At 25.9% G+C, this 22,896-nt stretch overlaps 1 protein-coding gene across 3 annotated transcripts in view; it reads left to right on the forward strand.

Moving 5' to 3' along the window:
- Nucleotides 1-202: 202 nt before the first annotated feature.
- The window catches only part of LOC129958136 (huntingtin-like), a 131,236-nt gene continuing 108,542 nt past the window's right edge, over nucleotides 203-22,896 (forward strand). For 2 of the 3 annotated variants that reach the window (XM_056070348.1, XM_056070350.1), the window contains exons 1-8: nucleotides 203-403; nucleotides 9,694-9,777; nucleotides 10,262-10,382; nucleotides 15,878-16,017; nucleotides 17,018-17,159; nucleotides 18,437-18,578; nucleotides 19,220-19,395; nucleotides 22,339-22,525. In XM_056070348.1, the coding sequence (XP_055926323.1) occupies nucleotides 315-403; nucleotides 9,694-9,777; nucleotides 10,262-10,382; nucleotides 15,878-16,017; nucleotides 17,018-17,159; nucleotides 18,437-18,578; nucleotides 19,220-19,395; nucleotides 22,339-22,525 (1,081 nt within the window). In that variant the 5' untranslated portion in view covers nucleotides 203-314. Of the gene's footprint in view, nucleotides 404-9,693; nucleotides 9,778-10,261; nucleotides 10,383-15,877; nucleotides 16,018-17,017; nucleotides 17,160-18,436; nucleotides 18,579-19,219; nucleotides 19,396-22,338; nucleotides 22,526-22,896 lie in introns of those variants that run through there. The other variant, XM_056070351.1, reaches the window with a different exon arrangement.

Below are 22,896 nucleotides of genomic sequence, written 5' to 3' on the forward strand. Positions count from 1 at the left end.
GCCGAGTACACCAATAATATATCTATATATATAAATAATACGATAACATAGATGATACAATTTAAATTTCAATACTGAAATAGTAAATGTATTAGCATACTTTTCTCAAATTTTAATAACTTTAATTTATTTGTAAAAAATAAGTAAATAATAAGAACCATAAGTCACAAGAAGAAATATCTTCACCACAGCTGATCTAGTCTCCGTTTACGTTGGTTAAAGCGCACATTTTCGCAGGTGGAACGGGGAAAATGTGAAGTCATGGAAATCATGAAACTAGAATAATTTTAAAAAGAGGCTTGTTAACTGATACAATGGCTACAATGGACAAACTAATGAAAGCCTTAGAAGCCCTCAAAGTAATACAACCTTCTAGTAATGCGGAAGACACAGTTGGACAAAAGTATGTTTACATTCGGATTTGTGTGCACATTGTCGATGTGAACAAAACAAATTAAAACAAACTTTGTCAGTTTTTACGTTATAAAATATTTCTGTTTATGCTCACCACATTATCATTTTTGTCATTTATCGATTTTCATCTGAAATGGGCTGTAATTGTTTTATATATTAAAAATAAAACCATTGGGAGGTGTTTTAACAAAAACATTTTTTCTGTAAGTGAAATTCTATGAAAATAATCAACAACAGTTTTTTATATTCTAATGAGGGAGGGGGGAGAACACATTTGAATTACCTTAAGCAATAGTATTGATTAATTTTGCTGTGGATGTAAATTTTTAGTTCTAATTAATTCCATCCATATTACTTATTTTATATTCAGAATAATTAAATAAAAACTCCTGCTTTAAGGAATTCCGCTGATTTTAACATTATGCACAATCCTGACTACTGTATGCCTTAGGTAATGCTGAATGATAAAACTGGAATGAAGTAAGTTTCAGAGTACATAAATATTTAAAAGCAAGGGTTGTTAGAATGGACTTGAATAACATTTAAATCTAGTACTTTTCATGAATGGATGTATGGTTCAGTAAAATGTAAAACATTGTGAAAATGCTCTTAGATTATAGTATATTGTAAATATTTCAGATATTCTATCAAAAATATTCTATGGTGAATAATCACTAGTATAGAAGGTTATTCTGTCTTAGATTGATACAAATTTTTTTAAAAACCTGCAAAACATGTGAAAATTGGGTTTTAATCTTCAATTGATTTCTTTCTTTCTTTTTTAATCTTTTGTATTATTACAATTTTTAAATATTGTAATCACTGATTGATTAAAAATTTAAACAATTTATGTAATTTTTAAATTAATTTAAAATTTTACATAATTTGAATTGTTTGCATTATATGGATTAAATTGTGTGTTTTACCAGTTCTTATAAATGATTAATTAAAGGGAGTATTAGAGATGAGGTAGCATTTTTCTTCTAATGCTGGAGGTTGAATAATATAAAATTTATTAATGTAGAAGTATTGATAGTATAATTGTTTGAGAATAATTTTTTAAATGTTATTTTATTTTAAAAATATTATTGTTCATAAAAAATGCATATTTTTATATTTTTAGTTTTTAACTAAATACCTCCCATGATAGTTAATAGCAAGTATGACAATATTAAATGTGATACCTATATTGAGATTTCTTTTGCCACATTCTTGTGAATATAGAAAAAAAAAAAAAAAAATTAAAAGTAATATCTGTAATAATAATTTGGTTAAATAATGGAGTAAGATGTATTAGTCTATCAATCCAATGACTAAAAATAGTTTTTATTGTTCTTATCATTATTAGAAAGCTTGATTCTTTATTTTTGAATTTGAAATCACTTTTTGTATAGTTATCAAATTTTAACCTTATAAAATTCAAGAAGGATTTTTATTTTTAATTATAACTCTTATTATTAGCATTATATTTCTATTTATTTTAGTTTTAATGCGAGGTTAATTTTTCAATGCAGAATTAGTAAAACCTCTTTAAAATTTATTTCGGACAAGTTTTTTTCTGTGAACTGCTGTACTTATGTTATTTTAATGAAAAGGGTCTCTCCAAAGATATCCTCTTCCTAATGCCAATTTAAGACACTAGAACTTCAATCAATTAATTGAATTTTTGTCTTCAGATAGTATTAGAATTCTGATCTGGAATCCCTGATTCATATGTTTAATTCATTTTTCATACTATTCTTTTCCATTTAGAGTTATGTTTTAACGATCTTCTACATTGTTTTTAATGATCTTCTATATAAAATGTAAATTAGATTCAATTATTATTCATATTTTCTGTAATTTTTGTTTTATAATAAATGCTATAATGTTGCTTTATTGCATTAATACTATATTATGATTAATATATGGGGCAGTATAGCTTACTGTTGATCTGGCAACATACCTATTTATTTTGATACTTTTACCAGATTAAGGTATATCTCTAACAGTTTATGGAAATTGAAAGTTAGTCTGTTTTCTGTTGCATGCTATTTTGTCGCTTAATATATTTTCTTCTTATTATTATAATATTGAATTTCTGATATATACTAATATAGTGTTTGAATATAAACTAGAATTTATGTTATTTCAAGAGTATTTGGACATCTAAATAGAGAATGAAGTTGAAAATTTTTAAGCTACTTTTAGCTTGTTTTTACATTTAATAGCTTTTCTAGTGAAAAAAAAAATGTGACCATTTTTATTATAAATTTTGTTAAATTCCAAAACTTGAATACAAATATGCAAATTAAATATAATTAATAAAGATTAAATCAAAATAAAATTATAATAATTTCTCAGTGAGTTTTAATTAAATGTTTTAAGTCAAGAGGATTTTGCTATTTATTTTTTGACTACAGATATTAAAATGTCTAAAATAAGATAGCAAGCCAAACCGTCACCAATATCATTATTTCTCCTCATAATCCCGCCTAGTCTCACGATCCATTTTCTTAATTACTTAATGCCCTGATTTGAGTTAAATGTGGCTGAAACTTGAGTAAACTTGGTTGAACATATTAAATGATAAAGAAATTCTGTTTTTACTAATTAAGGTATTGTGTTAGCTTATTCAGTAACACAAGTAATATATAACTTTAATTCTAACGTTACATATGGATAATCCATAATATTTCAATTTTATATTCGTGTTAAATTGATATATGTGTACTCTCAAAAATAATAATCTGGTTCTAAATTTCATAATTATTAGTGTGATCTTCATGGGTTATTTTTAAAACTCAGTATTAGCATGGACATTATTAAAATAGCTTCTTATAATAATGATCAATTTTGTGTTGTTTGATATGGCATTAAAAAATATTATTTATAACCTTACAGCTTAAAAATTCAGTTTATAAGCAAATAATGAAACCAATATTTAAAATTGATATTTTTTGCTGTCATTATTTTATAACATATGATTTATTTTCAGTGTATTAAGGGAATTCACTCATGAAGTTTTTATGTTTGTGTCTAGTTAATTGAAGCTAAATAATGATTTCAGTCAACTATTTCAGAATTCATATTAAAATTTGTTCTGTTAGGGAACTAAAGAGAAGGTTATATTGTGGAAAATTTAAGAAATTACTGTTATAATTTTTTTTTGAAGTTGTCAAATTTTGCTATTCAATTTTTATTGATATTTACTTTCAGCAGTAGCTTTGCAATAGGGCTTTAATGTAACTAAACCAAAATTAGATGCAGTAAATGTAGGTAGAATTTTTAGTTTGATATAGAAGTGGCAAGAAAAAGTGATCACTTGGAAGAATCTTTGTTTATATCATTTTTATACTCAGATTTTGTGTAGAACTTTCTTTAGAATACATGTGATTGTTTTTATTTTATCAGTAACATTGGTTGTAAAATTCAGGTAGCTGTATATATGTGGTTGTGAGATTTAAGGTAGATGGAATATACAGAATTTTATTTTGAATTATTTTATACTATCTTTCATGGGAGTATTGAGCAATGTAATGTGAATATAAGACTCTTCTTTTATACTCTTAATGAACTCATGCTATCTCTATGTAAAGAGTGCAGGGAAAAAAAAAAAAAAAAAAAACTGATGTAATTATTTTCCTTGAATTTTGTTACTAAAAATGTGTGTGGAAAGGTAAATTTCAAAATAAAAGTGATAGATTGTACTAAAATAACTGTGCTTCAGATAAGTTGATTGTTCTGAAAATGAAAGACTATGAATAGATTAAACATAAAATAGGGAATAACTGCAGTTAAATTATATTTTCTTATATATGTATAAATGTAGGTTTTAAATATCCTTACCTATCCATAAAAAAAAAAAAAAGTTTCAATGAAGTTTATATATTTGACAGACTTATGCGTATGAATTTTAATAAGAGCTTTATCTTTAGGAGTATAGAAACATTTGACAAGTAAGGAAGGGGGAAAGGGATCGAACTCATTTAGAAGTAATGAATTGCTAAATTATTGTTGATGCATTTTTATTACTACATACTCAGTGTAGCTTTTTGTCTTACATAGTAAGTTAATGATATGAAAATTCATATATGCTGAATCTACAATATGAAAATGGCATGAATAAACTTTAAAAACCTGTATGTTAACTGTCAACTTTTTCTTTATACTGTATTTTCATATTTGAATTAAACTGTCACTGACCTTGCTTCAACATAAAATGCTAAATTAAATGGTGAATATTACTTGGAAGTAAATGATTTATTCTTGCAACATATTAAAGTTTTGAGTGCATAACAGCAGAAGAAACTGTTATGTAGCTTCATAAATTTCATAAAATTAGAATCTTTTAGCAACTAGTAAAATAATGGTTTGGATTTTTTTTTTTCTGCATTAATAAGCATCTGGTTAGGTATGAAGAATAAATTCTATAGAATATTTTGTCAAGAAAGTTCATACATTTTTATTCTTTCAAAGACTGTTATTCATATTGAATCTGACTGTTTTCAAAATATCTTCTCATTTGAAGTTTAATGAGTGAGACAGTAGCTAAGTTATTTCCTTTCTTCATTTATTATTATCTGACTGTATTTTCATTTGTTTTGCTTGCTTAGTAAATCATACTTATTCAGTGATAAATTTCAAATCTTAATTTTTTTCTCAAAATAAAGTTTCAATATATGAACTAGCCATAAATATTTTTTAAATGACTGGAGGAAGGCTTCATTTCTTTTTCCTTTTACTTGCTTTTTAAATCTTTCGGGCTCTGATTTTTTTAAAACTGAAAATAAATTATAAAGCTTATCTTCAATATTAGGAGTTAAGTAATAAAATATGAATAAACTGACCCTAGAATTCTTTGACAAAGAAGTTTAAAATCTATTTTATGATTGCTTTTTTCAAGCTCTTTATTCATCTCTGAATTTTTGATGCAGTATTTTTATTTTGTTCTAAAATCTTCCATTTGTATTAGAGATAATGCAAGCAATTCGAAAATAATCTTTCTCTTTTTATATTTGATTATATTTCAACAACCTATTATTATATATAAAAAAGTTTATGAAATGATTTTTTATTGATTGTTTAGTAATTTTTCTGAAAAAGGAAAAGCAAAGAAATAAAAAGTGGCTGCTTCCCTCCAAAAAAATATAAAAAGAGGATTTAATTTTATTTCAGAATTATCTTAATCATGGCACTTTTAAGAATAATTAAACTAAATGTTCTGAAATTTAAGCGTTAAATAAATGACTAAAATTACTTGAGAAATAGGAGGAGGAGGAGAGAAAGTTTCATTATTGAAAGCTTTTTTTGTAGTTAAAAAAATTGTTTGTTGTATGTTAATGAATTTTTTGTTTTCTAGTATATTGTGACGTGAATCTTCATATAAATGGAAGCTCACTTCCTCTCCTTCTGCATTATTTAAAAAATTTGTCCTTCCCTACCTTTTTCTTCTTTTGTCAATTTATTGAGGAAATTTCATTAATAAATAAAAGGAATGAAAATGCTTGCTCATATAAAATAATGAAAGGGAATGTATGAAAGATTTATGCAGATTGAATATATCTGCTGCAAAATAGCAATTTATCTATTCTTTGTTGCATTGACAATGCAGAAATTAATTCTGTTATTTCATAATTTTATAAGTTTTTTTATAGATAGTTTTAACAAATTGTGCTATTTTCAATAGCTTATAAGTAAACATAAGTTAAAAAAGGAAATTGAAAGTGCTTTACAGAGAACTGAGTTAATTAGTTTTGAAAATAGTTTTCTGTTTTCTTTAAAAAGTATATATATATATATATATATATTGCAGTGTTTTAGATTTTTTTTTGTTAATTTTAATAAAATATCTACATCTATATTTTCTTAATCTATTTAGGAAAAAAATTCATTTTAATTATATTGACTTTGTTTTAACAGAAATATCAAATAAAATAAAGGATTAAGTCTTTTGTATTTGATTAAACTATGCCAGATTCCTTTTTAGAAAAACTGCCCTTTGAAAGCATCAACTGGGAATTCTGCATTTTGATAAATAAATAATCATAAAAACAATAAATTGAATATCATATCTGGGATGAAAAATAAATAATTTGCTAACATCCTTATAATTTTACTGAATTAAATATGTGAAATACCAGTTATGAACAGAATAAAATTAATTATCTGTACTGTTAATGCTATTTATATTTCATTTATTATTCATGTATTGATGCATGATGCTTATTTCTTTTGTTGGTTCTCTAAATGTTATTAACGCTTAGCCCTAAGATTTTTTTATATATATATTTAAAACAAAATATTTTGTTCTCTTAAAGTTTATACAATTTTCTTTTTATCTATCTTTAAAATTATCCCATTCAGTTTATAATACAGAATAGCTTGATCACTGTCTCTAGATATATTTCAGTGACCCAGATTAAAGGATCCCTATTTGGTATCAACAAAACAAGGCATTTAAAAGTAGGCTCCTATTTACTCAAAGTTGTAGCTTTCAACTTATTTCTTTTTCTGGTAGTTGATATGACTACCATTGTTTTTCTTGATATTTATTCAGTTTTTCAGTTGGTTTCATTTAAAGTATAAATAATTCTGAAAGTAGTTTAAGAAAAGAAGTTGATTTTTTAAAGCTATGCTATTGACTTTTCCCTCTTGAAATGCTTAAATTCTCTGTGAATTCATTATATTGTTATAAAATGCGGTCATAAAAAGCATTCAGCTACTGAATCAAAATCCACAAGCAACATAATTATTAACAAAAATAATAAGATGTGTTCTTCTAGTGATTTTCAACATAATTTGTGAGGTAGGAAGTTGGAAAAACTATGGATTTTTGTGAAGTTAAGTTATTTTGGTAGGAAATTTGACTTTTTTTTTAGCTATTATTAGTTATTTACAGAGTATCGCAAAAAAAGCAGAATAAGTGTTTATTTCCCTAAATATTGAACCTAGTTATATGTTTTCAGCTATCAAATTTCCTTTAAAAAGGTGGGCATTTGTATGAAAACACTTTGGCCTTTGAGAAAGTTGATAATAGAAATAATACATTTGTATATATTCACCATAGTGTAAATTAATTCAATTAGTAAAATGTTTCTTTTATATTCATTTATATGCACAGAAAATTTCATGCTTCTATCTGTAAAATTTACCTAGATATGTTTTATTTCTAAATTTCGCAGAACTCATTGCAAATTTTGATGAAAACATTTGTTTTTGAAATGCATATTTATTCAATGCAGAAAAACTGTCATATGTTAATATTTGCCCATTAGTACATTATTCAATCCTTATAACTTGAAAGAAATTTGCTAATCACAGTTTCTGTTATTCATTTTGATTAGTTGATGTTATAGTTTCAACTTAACCTTTTAAAAGGATATTTTTTTAATAATCATATATTAAAATATTATTAGAATTGAGATAGATTTAAGAAAAATGATTTTTTAGTTTAACGAGATTTATTAATTAAATTGATTAATTAATAACTAAGTAACAAATTAAGACATTTTGTGTGAGTTAAGAAACTGAAACATCTAGGTTTCTGTTTTATTAAAAAAAGAATTGTGATAGTTTAAACCAACCTACAAAGAATGATGGTGATAAGTATAGTTTCCATGGCTGTAGAAAAAGTTAGTAAAAAAGGGAAAAGAAACTTGAGAAGACCATTTAACGTATTTCAGAGAAATAATGTAATTCTGAAGAAGAAAATAAAATTCTTTGCTTGCAATTTGTTTGTGATACTAAGCTTTCCTAAAAAATGACTTATTTCAGCAGCGAGGAATGTTTTGAAATTAATGATTTATGCTGCATATAACTGTATTGCAGTTGCATGTATATACAAGTATTGTTAGATGAATGCAACTTTATGTAGGTGTTGAAGAGGTGCGTTTCGTTCGAGTTTTGGAAACACTTCAATTAACATATTAGTAGATAATTTTTAAAAAATTTAATAAGGGTTGATGCATTTTTATTTTCTGATTCTGTTTTTTTAATAATCGATTGCAATATGTGTATTATCCATGAAATGGGCAATGAAATATTCTTTTTAACACCAGTTAGAGGTAGAAAAAAGTGATCTAAGTTAAAAAAAAAAAAAAAAACTTTTAATATCTTTTAAAGTTTTATAGATAGAAATTGAAAACTTTCTGTGTGCAATGATGAATATGAGAAAAACATTTTGTTGATATTTTTATATTATTAGCTCCATATAAGAACTTAATTTTTTACTATCAATTCATACAGAAACCAGTGTATATTTATACTATTACCCAATGTATTCAAAGAAACTTTGTTGTTAGAAGTATTTGTTTAGTGCAATATTTAAGGAAATAAAGATTTGTTTTTTATTTTTTGGAAGAACACACTCTATAGTGAAGTATTGATGCTTCAGAAATTTAAAATTTTATTACCTCCATAGCACAGCTTCTGTGTTGGCAAAAATTTGTCACAAAATGTTTATTTGAAAAATAAAGTATTTTTTAGAAAATAATTATAATACTTTATTTATCAGGTTTAGAGTCCCTATTTACTGCACTGCATGCTTTTTAGATTTTTCCTTTATAATTTGAGCTTTAATGCCTGCTTTACAAACTCATTATTTAATGAAACATCAAAACATTTATCATACATAAACAAATTTTATGATTTTCTATACTTAATTACTAAACCATTCATCTTAATACAAGTAAAATAATATTTGCTATTTTATAGCTAAGAGCAGTGTCTTTTTAATAGCAAAACTTTTACCAGTCTTGATTACCATATGAATATTGCTGAAAATATTATAAGTTAAAATTTTAGTCTCTTCAGTGTTAAATTCAAAATTTTAGTTTGTTCATATTAGAACCATCATGAACTTCAAAAGATAAGATGAATAAAAAATAGAGACAATAGAATTTTAAATTATTTGATTAATTATCACTCTATAGTAAGTTATGGATGTCATTGGCAGACTTTATAATGTCAATGAACTCAAATAGGAAAAGGGTGATATTTTGATAATTTTTTTTTTAATTTTAAGTTTAGTAGATTCAAATACAAATCTAAAAATTTTCTATAAGCATTTTCAGTCTTATTACAACATTTTTTACTATTGAAGTGGCTATAACTTTAACTGTATTTAAATGCTAAATTTTCTACATCTTAAATGAATGAAAGGTATTTGTATATTTTTATATGACACTTCTGATGCATAATTTTATGTAGAAAATTCATATTGTTATTATAGTTTTTTAAAAAAAATGGAGTTGTATGTATGATTTTTTATATGGTTTAATTGATTATATTAATTTTTAGAAAAAAAGAAATGTCAACCAGTGTCAAAGATAAAATTCTTCACTGTAGCACAATAGCTGATGCAATATGTTCCCCTTCTCTCAGGTATGGTAAATTGAATAATGTATTTAATATTAAAAAGTTACATATTTAATATTTGATAAATTGTATTTGAAGAAGTAAATTATATTCATATCTTCTTTTGACTTTCAGTGAATTTTATATCAGCACTGAGTTGGTTCAGTTATACTTTTTTTTTTTAAATCCCAGAATCTTTGAAAATACTTAAAATATCCTTTCAGCTGTTGTCAGTAACCGTTAAATAAATTATGATTAGTTGTGTGTGATATGCTGAAATAATGTTATTTCTATTGATTTAATTTAATTAAATATAGATAAGATTTTAGAATTTTCTAGTAATTAAACTTTTTTTTCACTTTAAGTTTGTGAATGTTGTCTGCATGGTTTGTTTTAAATGCTATTTCTACAATTTAAGAATATGCTTATTTTGTATAATTTTTAAAATTGTAATAAGCAATTACTAAATGTGTGTATGCTTAAGATCAATAATAGATTTTATTCCCTTTAGAACATCAGCAGATTTTCCTAAAGTGCTTGGTCTTGCAATGGATACATTTTTGCTTTGTTGTGATGATGAAAACTCCGATGTTAGGTTAATGGCTGATGAATGCCTCAACAGAACCATAAAAGTAAATCATTGACTGATCTTGTATTTAATTTAATAATTGTATTACTTATTAATTCTATATTAAAGTAGGGATGAAAATGTAGAATGGACATAAAAATTGTTTCACAGAGAAAATAATCAGAGTCAGAAAAGGTAATTAGGAACAAGGATTAATAGGAAACGCTGACTACAGTATGCATCAGTAAAGCCATGGCAAGCTGGGTTACATGTACCTTTTTTACGGCACTTTAAATAAAGATGAACAATGATTTTCTTCTTTTTTCAGCATTATTTTCCTAACATTTTTTAAAACTTTAATTACAATTGTATTTTAAAAAAGTGAAGCCAAAATTTTCCTAAATGTCACTATTCATTTTCTACATCAATTATTTGCTAGGTAAGTTGAGGAATTATATATTTTCTGGATTTGTAGTATGGTCTTTAATGTTAGCTTGCAGATTCCGAAGATCAGATAAAAGTTATTTTACCAGACTATTGTTTAAATAGATTTTCTGTAAAATGTTCTATTTGGCATGAGAGCTGCACATTGTGCTGTGAAAATGAACTATTGGCTCTTTCTTATTTTAAATGCATTTCTAAGTATTAGCTATTTTCTTCTAGTGCCTCATAAAATTATCTCATTTTTGTTTTTATAAAGTTTTCATTACCCAACTTTCCTCGATAAATTAGGGATAGAATGATTATAAATTCCTCCAAATTGACAATTTTAAATAATTCTGATAGTTTGTATGTGATATTCCATGAAATAGAATATGTTTTTATCGAAAAACTGTAAGAAAGCAATATTTTGGAGTAGTTGAGAATGGACTGTAGGGGAGAAAAAAAAATAAGGCAATAAGCAATAGTTTTTTATTATTTTAAATATATTCTCTTCAAATGAATTCTTTATTGCGATCAGAAGACATAATAAGTGTTTGTAATTACTCCATAGGTCTCTGGAGTAGTTGTGGATAAACTGGGTAATTATAAGCATCCCTGTAACTGAGACTGGTTAATTAATAAATTAATTTGGATAAAAAGGCATTATTCAATGAGTTCACCAGAACATGAATACATCCTCACATAAATTATAAGCTTATTTACTATCTCATACAATCATTTCAAATGAAAGAAAATAATGAAATCTACAAAATTCATTCCGTAATTACTCTTAACTGACCATACATCTTTTAATTTTTTTTCCATAGTTTTGGATTACATTAAAATGTTTGTCATAACTAGTATGGATTTTCTACTTACCTGTTAAAGAACCTGATGCTAGTTGCTGAGTCATAGGATCAACTTTTTAGGTTTTATTGTTTGAGAAATATATAAACAATTCTCATTACTGAGGATTAAATCTTGTAATAATGTAGAACTCCTTTGCAGACTAGGATAGATACTCAAAAAGCATGGTTAGTTACAAAAAAAAAAAAAAAAAAAAAGCTATAGAATTTGTTACCAGGAGTAGCTTGTGTATTGGCACTGCTCAAATGCATTATCCTTAACTTTCACATTGTATAAAATAAATCATATTTATCATTTTGAATGTAATATTTAAATTCATTAACAATCTAATCTATTTATCTTTCAGCATTTTCAATTTTCTTGGGGGATGAAGTAGGGAAAGATTCAGATAGAAAATCAGTGGTATATTTCTGACTAAGCATCTGTTAGGCTGAAAAGCAGCTGCAATTAGTTCATTAAAAAATTATTATTAACCGAGTTACTAAATAAATAAATCCGAAAATAATATAAATTCTATGAATTGTAAGATATTAGAATATTTATAAAATATTGCCTGAGTGATAAAAAAAAATTATAAATAAATTTTCTGAATTATGTGTTAAGTGTAGTTCAGAATTTTATCTGTTTTATTGCATTCGCTTAATTGTTTCACTATACATATTCACTGAAAGTCTGCTTATAAATAAAATTTTGTTGAAGCATGCATGTCTCGGTCATTAGTCTTAGTATAAATAAATATTAATTTCAGAATATTACTAAAATAAAAAAGTTAATCTAAATAGATAATTAGTATGTTAAGTTAAATATGTGTTGAAATGGGAAGTTAAATTGACTAATTTATTAAAAAATGGCTGTCTTATAATGCATTGTAGACTACCCCAAGCTGCTTCTGCAGAAAACTGACTTCCTTTAATATTTTTCCCTCTCCAAAATATGCCTTTCTTCTTAACGGAGGGAAATCCTAAAATGACTGCATTTCTGCTGCTTTCTATACATAGTAAAAAGTAGTATCTATTTCTTCTATAACAATTGCTGTATAAGTGGCATTAGAAATGAGGTTTAAACATTTTTCCGCTATGGAAAATTTTTGTATGAATCTAAAAATGAGAATTAAATAATAATAAATAAATTATTAATAAAAAATTTAATTTCAACTAATTCTTTTATGTGCTTAAATTTGAATGGTATTTTTTTGCAATCCAAATAGTTTTTATTTACCCACTAAGGATTCTGACAAAAAGCACATTCAGAATTTCTGTCACTTCAATATTATTTTGTATAATCCTATTTGGGGTCATGTGTTGTAGTTTAAGGTACCCTGATTTAAATAAAACATAGGCAATTCCAAAGATCAGAACATATGAGGGATATTATTCAGTACCTGTATTCTCATTTAAACATATTACAATGCCTCTATAAATATATATGATGAAATAAAATTTTCATTTTTTTTTCTCCATCTTTGCAATTTCTGTAACTACATCAGGATTTGAACATTACTTTTTAACATTAAAAAGAATAAAATATATTCTGATGTGTGTTATGAATTGAAATATATCACACGTAAATACAATGGTTTTAATAGATAAAATAGATAGAAGTATCTAGCAATGCACAATGAAGGATTAAAACCACAACCACATCAGCTGTCGCTGTGCATTATTATACTGCAAGAGCATAGCTTTTACTTCAGATGTTAAAAGGAAGCAGTTTACCGCTAATTCATTTACTTCACTCTGCAGATACTGTGTAGAAACATAAAGTACATGAAATTGCTTTAAATTTCATCTATCAAGTCTTATTGTTACATTTTCATTCGAAAATATATTTTTATCATTAAAAAGTATTACTTTTTTTTTTTTTTGCAGTGAATACCAATTGCTGTGTGAGAAATCAACACAAAATGAAATCTTAATTTATTTAATATTAGTTTTGTACCTATTAATTCAGAATGGTCCTTTTTTTCATATTGCTTGCTAAATCTAAACAAAGGGATGGAGAAATTATTTGCCTTAAAACAATTAATCGATTTAAAAAATTACTAATGAATTTAAATTTAAGTAAATAAATCTACTCCTTAAATATGGATAGCTGTTAATGAAACATAAACTGGCAAATTTTAACTGTGATTTGCTTAAATTGTATATTTTTAATGCTTGGATGCTTGTTTTACTTTTGACAAAAATGATGACTGATTAAAAAGATGCGCCGAGCAAAAAAAAAAAAAAAAAAAATATTGTTCAATATAAGAATGACATTTTTATTTTATTATCATTTAAGCAAAGTTATGTTATTTTAATATCTGGGTATTTTGATTTATCCCATAATTTCAAAAATGTGTGAACTGAAAAGTTTTAATAGTTAGCTTTGTTGAGCATAATGTACTGATATATATATAATGATATTTTAAAATCTTAATTCGTTTTCCTAAATTTTCTTTCATTCTAAAATACGCTGAAATTTCCTGCTCCGATTCATACTTTTTTATTTACTTATTTCTAATATGCGGGTAATAAAATTGCTGATTCCGTCATTCCCATGCCCGAAACAAAGGAATAAAAATCTTTAACACATTTACATCTTTTTATAACGATACCTAAGATTCCTTTGCCATGTGCCTAAGCCAGCACGTGGCAAAGAAGTTCCTATCATAATCTCAGAGTGAAATCACTCGAGGGAAAAATTTCTGCCACTTTGCTCATGTGCCCCAATGTAGATTGACGCATCTCTTGTTCCTTTTTCTCTGAATAAATTATGATACCCGTGGTAAAATAACTCGAAATTAAAATTTCAAAGTTTCTTCTTTTCGGCCACGCATCTGCAAAATTATGTTTATATATATGTGTGTTTGTGCATGTGTAATGATATCACTTAATCTAGTTTAAAACCTGATTAATTTTCTATTTTTTTTTTTCTCAAATTAGCTCATATTACTTCATTTTAAAATATTCTCTTATTTCCTGATCCAAATCCCGCATTTTTATTTAATTAATTCTAACATGCGTTTTAAAAAATTGATGGCTATGTAATTTTCATGTTGCAAGCACAGGGATAAAAAAAGAGGCTAACACCCATGGTATTCTTTTCAAAGATACCTAAGATTTTCTTTTCTGAATCGACACATGCCAAAGGAATTCCTATAAGAATCTCTCTGTAAAAGTGCTGTGAGAAAACTTGTGTCCTGGTGCGAGCAGACACGTTTTTCAATAGTAATCCCTTTGTATAATTCATGCTCACCCGTGGAAAAATAAATTGAAGTTAATTCTAAAATTATCTTGCCGGCCTGACATCTGGAAAATATGCTGTGTGTGTGTGTGTGTGTGTATGTAATGATATTTTTTAACTTAAATCCTAATAAATTTCTTAATTTTTTTAATCTCAGATTAGTCCATATTACTTTATTCTAGTATTTTCTTATTTCCTTAGCTTAAATCCCATTTTTTTATTGGAATTATTTCTAACATGCACTATAAAATTTTTTTGATTCTTCTGTTTCTCATTTCACAAGCAAAAGGATGAAAGTAATTAACACCTATGCATTCCTTTCAAAGATATCTAAAATTCCCTCTTGTAAGTCGGCATGTGTTAAAGAAATCCCTATCAGAATATCTTATTAAAATCACTTTGTCCCCATGCATAAACCTTGCCCTCACGTGGAAAAATAAATTGAAGTTTATTCCAAAAGTGTCATCTTTTTCGACAAGCATCTGCCATAATTATGCTGCATATACATGAATGGGGATTATTGAAATGACCATGGCTATTTATAATGATCATTGTCTGACCCAAAATATTAAAATTTTTCTGAAAGAACTAATTTTTTGTTGTAACTGTTTTTTAAAATATCCTAGAGAAAAATCTATAAACTTCTGATAAGTTTAATTCATTTCCTGTTGTTCAAAACAGCATTCTATATTTAAATCAAACTATTTGAACGATCTTTTAATTATTGTGATCACTACTTTTAGAGAGTTTATTTTATTAGCCGGAAAAACTTGTTGTACTTTTCCTAGTAATTTTACACACTTTTTTGTTATAATATTTATGCACTGATTTTGATTAGAAAAAATCTTTTTGAAATACAGTCTCTTCCCATTTATTTGCTTATTAACTTTGCTCTTGCTACTTTATAACTTGGTTTATGGTCAGTTATTTGATTTGTGCTTGATATTTCATCATATAGCATAGTTATTATTTTAGTTTATTTAGTTTATTCTTGTCCAAGTTATACTGTATAAAAGTAAGAAATTTTTAAAAAATTATTTTTAGACTCTGTTAGATTCTCATCTAGGAAGACTTTTAGTTGAACTTTTCAAGGAAATAAAGAAAAATGGTTCTGCACGTAGTCTGCGAGCGGCCCTTAGTAGGTTTGGTGATATATGTCATTTAATGAGACCTCAAAAATGCAGGTAAGTGAATTTTTTTTACTACTACATAATTTTTTAAATTTGAAATTCTTACTCAATAGGTTATAGAAATCATCTTCTTTTCTATGAGAATAGTGTACGTTAAATGAATAATTACAGACTGAAGGATGGCATTTGATGCTATTCCTTTTTTAAAAAAACTCTATAACTTCTTACAATAATATATGGTATTTTTCTTTTATCAAATGGAATGAAAGTTATGAGAATCTCCATGCAGTATTGAAAACATTATCTTTAATTTACTTTCTCCAGATTCTGAGAAATAAAATATGTCATAAAAGTTGATATGCTTTTTATTTTTCCATGAACAAATTTAATTATGAAGAATTCTATTCACTAAGGTACTGAAAAATACTTCTGTGATTTTTAAGAGAACATGAGATTTAAAAAGGTTTATTTTGCAAAATTTTTATAGTTATATATATAAAAAATGAAAATATCTGAAACTGAATTGAAAAAAAACAAACAAAAAACATTCTAATAGTTCTTATATTATTAAAAAATTTATTTATTGCGAAAGTTTTTATACTGTATATTGTAAATTATTTTTGGAATGTTAGCAACTATATAAGTTATATTAATATTGGGGTGTTTGAGTAAATAGTAAAATAATAAAATGAATTGTAATTAGGGAAAAAGGAATAGGATACTGCTGTTGATTTCTAAGTTATCTTTTTCTTTGTTAAAAGAATTAAATAAAACTAAATTTACTATTCATTTACGTGCTATTCCATTTATTCAATTTTTATATGTTTCCATCTCTGTTTTGTCTACTTTTTTCAATTTTTTTAAGGCTGAGAACAATGTGGTTACTTAATTTAATTAAATATTTGATGAATTTATATCCTGTATTCTGTATAGCATTGCTTAACTAATAATGAATTTCAAATATTTTGGATCTTTGCTTGTGTAAAGTAATATTCCACTATCAATTCTTATGAAGGAGAGGAAATCATAATAGCTATGTTTTTCCTTTATACAGGCCTTACACAGTTAATTTGGTGCCTGCCATATCAAAAATTTGCCAGCGTAATAGTGAAGAATCAGTCCAAGAAACACTTGCTGTAGTTATTTCCAAACTCATGCCCGTTTTAGGTCAATTTGCTAATGATAAAGAAGTAAAAGTAAGAATATTTGTTAATTTATTTTATATCAATATTATGTGTAAAAGTAAAACAATTTAATTTTTGGAGTCATATATATTACTGAAGTTATAAATATAGAATTATCCTGGTAAAGTAAAAGTAAGAATATTTGTTAATTTATTTTATATCAATATTATGTGTAAAAGTAAAACAATTTAATTTTTGGAGCCATATATATTACTGAAGTTATAAATATAGAATTATCTTTAAGAAAAACGAATTCATAATAAACTAAGCAAAGTTTGTTACAGAGATCTCTAATGAAGCATTTTTTATATTAGCTGGTATGAAGAATAGCAAAACTTTTCTTATAGAAATATCATTGATATTAATGGGTTCCTATAGATTATGGCGAGATAAAATATAAAATAAAATATAAAATGTACAGTATGCAAACTTAGGGGATGGTAAATATTTCATAGAGTAATGGTGAGTATTTAATTCTTCAACAACTGTGTCATTTCAATTTTTAGTATCATATTTTGTATTTGATAGTTTTTTCCCCCCCCCACTGCTCTTGGCATTCATATAAAGGATATTCTTCTTGTTTCAAACATCGTAAAAAATATGCTTTTTTTTTTCTTTCAAAATAAATCTTAGATTCTATTAAAAACAAATACTTATTTTTTGAGAGGAATTAATGTTTTATATCTGTTCTCTTGAATTAACTAGGGAAAAGGGGAACAGAATATTGCACACTTATGGAATAATATTTGCTTGAAAGAAATTTTTGTTTAATAATTTAATTAGTTTGATCAAATGCTGTATGTTGTCTGCTGTATTTACTTAAAATTTAAAATATAGCTTTACTGTATTTTAAGACTAATAAAAAGAACTTCTCTGGTTATTTGCATTTCAACTCAGGGAAATAATGTTTTTTACAGCATATCTCAGTTGAGTGCTGATAAGGCACTACTTACAATTGAGAAACTATTCTTTACAATGTAACTAAAAAAATGAAGCATTGCTATTTTATAATTAAAATTTAGGATTGAATATGTCGGGGATTTCCGATCCTCTTCATGCCTGTAATTTGTTGTAAATTTGTTATGTGTATTTGAAAGAAATACAAATAGTGTTGGAAATATGGATTTTTATTTGTATTTGTGATTTGTATTTATGTATTATAAGTTGTGTAGTATGTATCTTATTAAACAATTGCAATATATTAAAAAAATTATGAAAAAGTGTATAGATGTTGTTTTGAATTAAATTTAAATTAATTGCTTATTTAATAAGCTTATTTTTACTTATAGATTCTTTTAAAAGCTTTTCTTCCAAACCTTATTGTAAGTTCAGCCATTGTGAGGCGTGCAGCTGCATCTTCTTTGACATCAATATGTTTACATTCAAGAAGACCATCATCCTTCTTTTCATGGATTTTATTGGCTTTATTTGGTAAGTCATTTTCATTAGAACCTTTAATTTTGTATTCAAAATAACCTATCTGGGATAAGATAATTTCAAAGCTTTTTGTATTCTCACATATATTTAATATTAGAATTATAAATTATTAATTTATAGCACAAAGTCACATTCTTGTATAGTCTGGAATATCTTGGTAACAAACGGCATTGAGTAAATTTGCTGAATTTCAGCATGTGAATGTAAGATGATAAAATCTGATTTAAAAAAAAGTGTGCAAAAATTAAATTAAGCATCAAGTTTCAAAATACTCATAAAATGCCAGGCAATTTAAACAGTCTAGAATAGGTTTGGCTCTGTGTTCCTGTACTAAATAAGATTCCAGACTTGTTTTAATTGGGTTTTACATTCAATTTATTGATATATTTGCCTATTGATTATTAAGAAAATATTACCCCCTAAAATGTACACTTGTATTCCTGTAAGAAAATGGTATTTGAAGGTTTTGATTATATAAAAATAGATGTCATTTTCGAAATAGTTTCTGTTTGAAACCTATAAAATGAGGATTTTTAATACTTATATATGTACAAAATTTCTGTGAAAATTTATTGACATTTTTAAAGTTAATTACTTTGTGTGAATAAGAATTTTAACTACCCATTCTCTTTTAGATTTAATTTTGCCTGTTCATGAAGACCATTCAATTTATGTTATTCTTGGTGTACTGTTATGTTTGAGACATATTGTACCTCATCTTAGTGAAGCTATGCTGACCCCAAATTCAAAAGGCAATAGTGTAATCCAAAATGAAGAAGAAATGGTTGTGACCAAGGAACAGTTGTTAAAGGTAAGCAGATCATCCTATATTTTTATTGTTGTTTGTTGCATTACATAAATTATGAATATCTTTCAGACGTGTCAAGAAATAAGATAAGTGTAAAATTCCTACACATATTAAAAGATCTGTTATGCATTTCTTTTTTGAAAACACTATATTCTGAGTGTATATCCAAAAACTCTTAACCCCTCAGAGTAGTACAGGTATCCAGGGATCTTTACTCCCTTTAAATTTGCTCTTCCGTATACCTTTTGCTTTTTGTTGTTCTCTTCCATTCCTCAAGAGCAAGTGAGGTAGCTTTCCATAAGAAGCTTCTGTCATTGTGTTTGCTTCTTTCACCTTATGTATTGCCAAAAGCCCCATGTGTTGGGCAAGTGTAACGACCTTTTGTGTCAGATGGTGCACTGCTGGACTCTGGTGCATCAGTTTGGCCAATTTCCTAACTTCTTGGTTATTCTGCTAGAGATCAAGTGTAAGGACAATTCTTTGATGTTTGGCATCAAGGGTGGCTGACTCTCCTAGAGATGACTTTGGGTCTAAGTCCCAGCTAGCATAAAAGTAACTAATCTGTATTGATTCTTTTAAAAAAATCTCATCAAAATTCTACTGCATTATCTGTATGTGGTCGTATTATTAAGCATATTTGCTTTCTTGTAATTTCAACATGTGAATACCACTCCAATTTTTATCTCTATCGTTCTGTCTTAAATCCAGGAAGGAATAAAAAATATTAGCTACAATCTCAAACTGTTTAAAAAATTGAAACGGAAAACCTTTTGCTTAAAAATGTTTTTAGCCAAATCCTTTTTTTTTTTTCACTTGCTAATTTATCTGACTTTAGCCATTCTACTTATGCTCAAATAACAAAATCCTTCATATAAATTTTGGAAACTCGAACCAATGAAACATATATCTATATCCCACAACTTAAATTATTGATAGCGTCCAACCCTAGAAAATAATGTTTTAAACACTGGTTTGTAGTTACAAATTCAGTTGATTTACATGCTACAAGTATATCAGAGTGACCAATTTTTAAAACAGAAAATATAAAAGGTAGTTTCCACTTGAATGAAATGCTGAAAATATAATAGATTTAGTTGTATCCTTCAACTTTTGGGGAACCTTTCTTCATTTAATATCCAAACCTAGCTCTACACAGGCTTCACCTGAATCAGTAGAAAACACAGATGGAATTACAGTAAGTAATCTTAGCAAATTGTTTCTAGCTATGAACTGTAAACTTGAACCTGTGCTTATTGATTATAAACCTATTTATATTCCTGGCAATGAAGTCGAATCCAATATTAATATTGAATACAACCCTCATGAAACTATTGAGAGAATACCACCAGTTTTTGAACAATTCCTCGACCAGGTTCACCACAACTATTAAAACTATTCTTAAGATTATAAAAACATAAAACTACAAAAAAGGAAAAGGCCCCATTTCAATTTGTAGGTCTTAAAACATATTATAATCAACCCTTAAGTACCCGTAATCATAAATTATATTTAAAAACAACAAATTAAAGGCCTGCAATGAACTTTATTTTTCTCATCATTTGTTCCAGAAATTCTTGTTTTCAGATTTTCTCTTCTACTGACTTGGTCTCGCTGTTACACCTTATTCTCATTGTTTTTATGTTTTATCATAATTGAAATGATTTTCTTTCTATGCCATCATATTTCAAATTTCAAAGACATTTTTGTAAAATCACTTACACGTTTTTCAATCTTTTACACTTCTTCATAAAGTTTTATCATTTTAAAATTGTAGCATTGAATTCACTTCCTGCTCTGTTTTATTTAAATCAGTCATATATCTTACCATTTGGAATTTCAGGAATATTTGCGAGTTGATTGTTATAAACATTTTTCTTGCATATCCGTTACAAACTGAATAGCTAAATTATTGCTTCATTATTAATTATTTTTATTATTAATTATTTTTAATTATTGCTTCATTATTAATTATTTTTATTATTAATTATTTTTAATTATTGCTTCATTATTAATTATTTTTATTATTAATTATTTTTAATTATTGCTTCAGGGAGTTTTTTCTTCTTTCTCCTTCCTCAGTTCTGGGTAATGATTATATTTAGTAACCATGGCAAATGATAAAATATTTCATATTTCATAAAAACCAAAATATTTTATCTTGTAATTATAGATTCTTTTCATGAAGCATTGATAAAACTCTGATTACCAAATCTCTACCAAATATTTTAGATAATTATATTGTGTACTCTTTGAAAGGTTAATTTAAAATATTTTAAAAAAAACTTTGAAGCTAAGTTTTTATATGAAAATAAAAATTATTATCATAGCTAAGATTCTTCAGGATAATTATTAATTTAAAGATATCGAGAAGAATTCAAAATAATTAATGTTTAGAATTTTCTGCAAGAAAATTTTTAATGAAGTGTTTTCGAGAAACATATTTAAAATTTGAGGTAAAGGTTAATGTAAATAATATCTAATGAAAATAAATACTATCTGGGGGATGATTGTAATTTTTGTGAATTATTTTGTATGAAAATCTTCAAATTGAACTAAATTATGTGATAATTTTGAAAGATAACCATGTTTTTGATAATGAATGATGATTTTTCAAATTTAATTTCTTGTGCTTGCTTGGAAATACAAAATGTTTCTAGAAAATTATGTAATAATTCTTATAAAACGATCTGTTCTTTGAGAAACATTAAAAACCAAGAAACGTGTTCAAATCAGGCTGTAAAACCGATATTATTACTATTTATTATAGATATGATTTAAAGTTATATTGGATAAAATTACTCTCTACTATAGAGTTAATTTTTAAAAAATTCTTGTCTTCAATTTATATAAATTCTATGGTTTAAAAAGTCTTTTTAGTAATCAAGCATTTATTTCTTTTTACGTATTTATTTTTGTCACAAATTAATATTGTATTTTTCTTTATAGGTTTATGAATTAGTTTTACATTTCACTATTCATCCTGATCATAATGTTATTACAGCAACATTGGAAACTTTGTATCACTTGTTAAAATGTGCACCAAAGGTTTTGCAACAGGAACTTATGTCTCCCTTTGGCATTACAAAATCATTAATCTTTGATGTGCCAAAGTTAAATCGAGCTATGAGTGAAAGTAATTATTATTTTTTTATTTCTATGTTAAATATCTACCATATATATTTAGTGTATTTTTTGCATTAAATTATGCACAGTTTGATCTTTCTGTACTGAAAATAAGCTGCTCAAAGCTAGTATTTTGGTTTTTTCTTATTTTATTTTCAGTATCTTGTAATAATCTAATAATTTTTAGCTTTTTTTTATATGCTATTGACTGTGCAGCTTATTAGTACCTAATAAATTATTGATGTTCGTATTTGATTGTTTTCAGATTTTTAACATTTTTAAAGAGAATAGCTTCATTGAATATTCATAACAGCCTGTGATATTTTCAAATACAAGTGTTTAAAAAACAAAAACAAAATAGTATTTTCAGTTATTCATAGT

The sequence above is a fragment of the Argiope bruennichi genome, chromosome X1 (genome assembly GCF_947563725.1).
Source record: "Argiope bruennichi chromosome X1, qqArgBrue1.1, whole genome shotgun sequence".
In the NCBI taxonomy this organism is placed as follows: domain Eukaryota; kingdom Metazoa; phylum Arthropoda; class Arachnida; order Araneae; family Araneidae; genus Argiope; species Argiope bruennichi.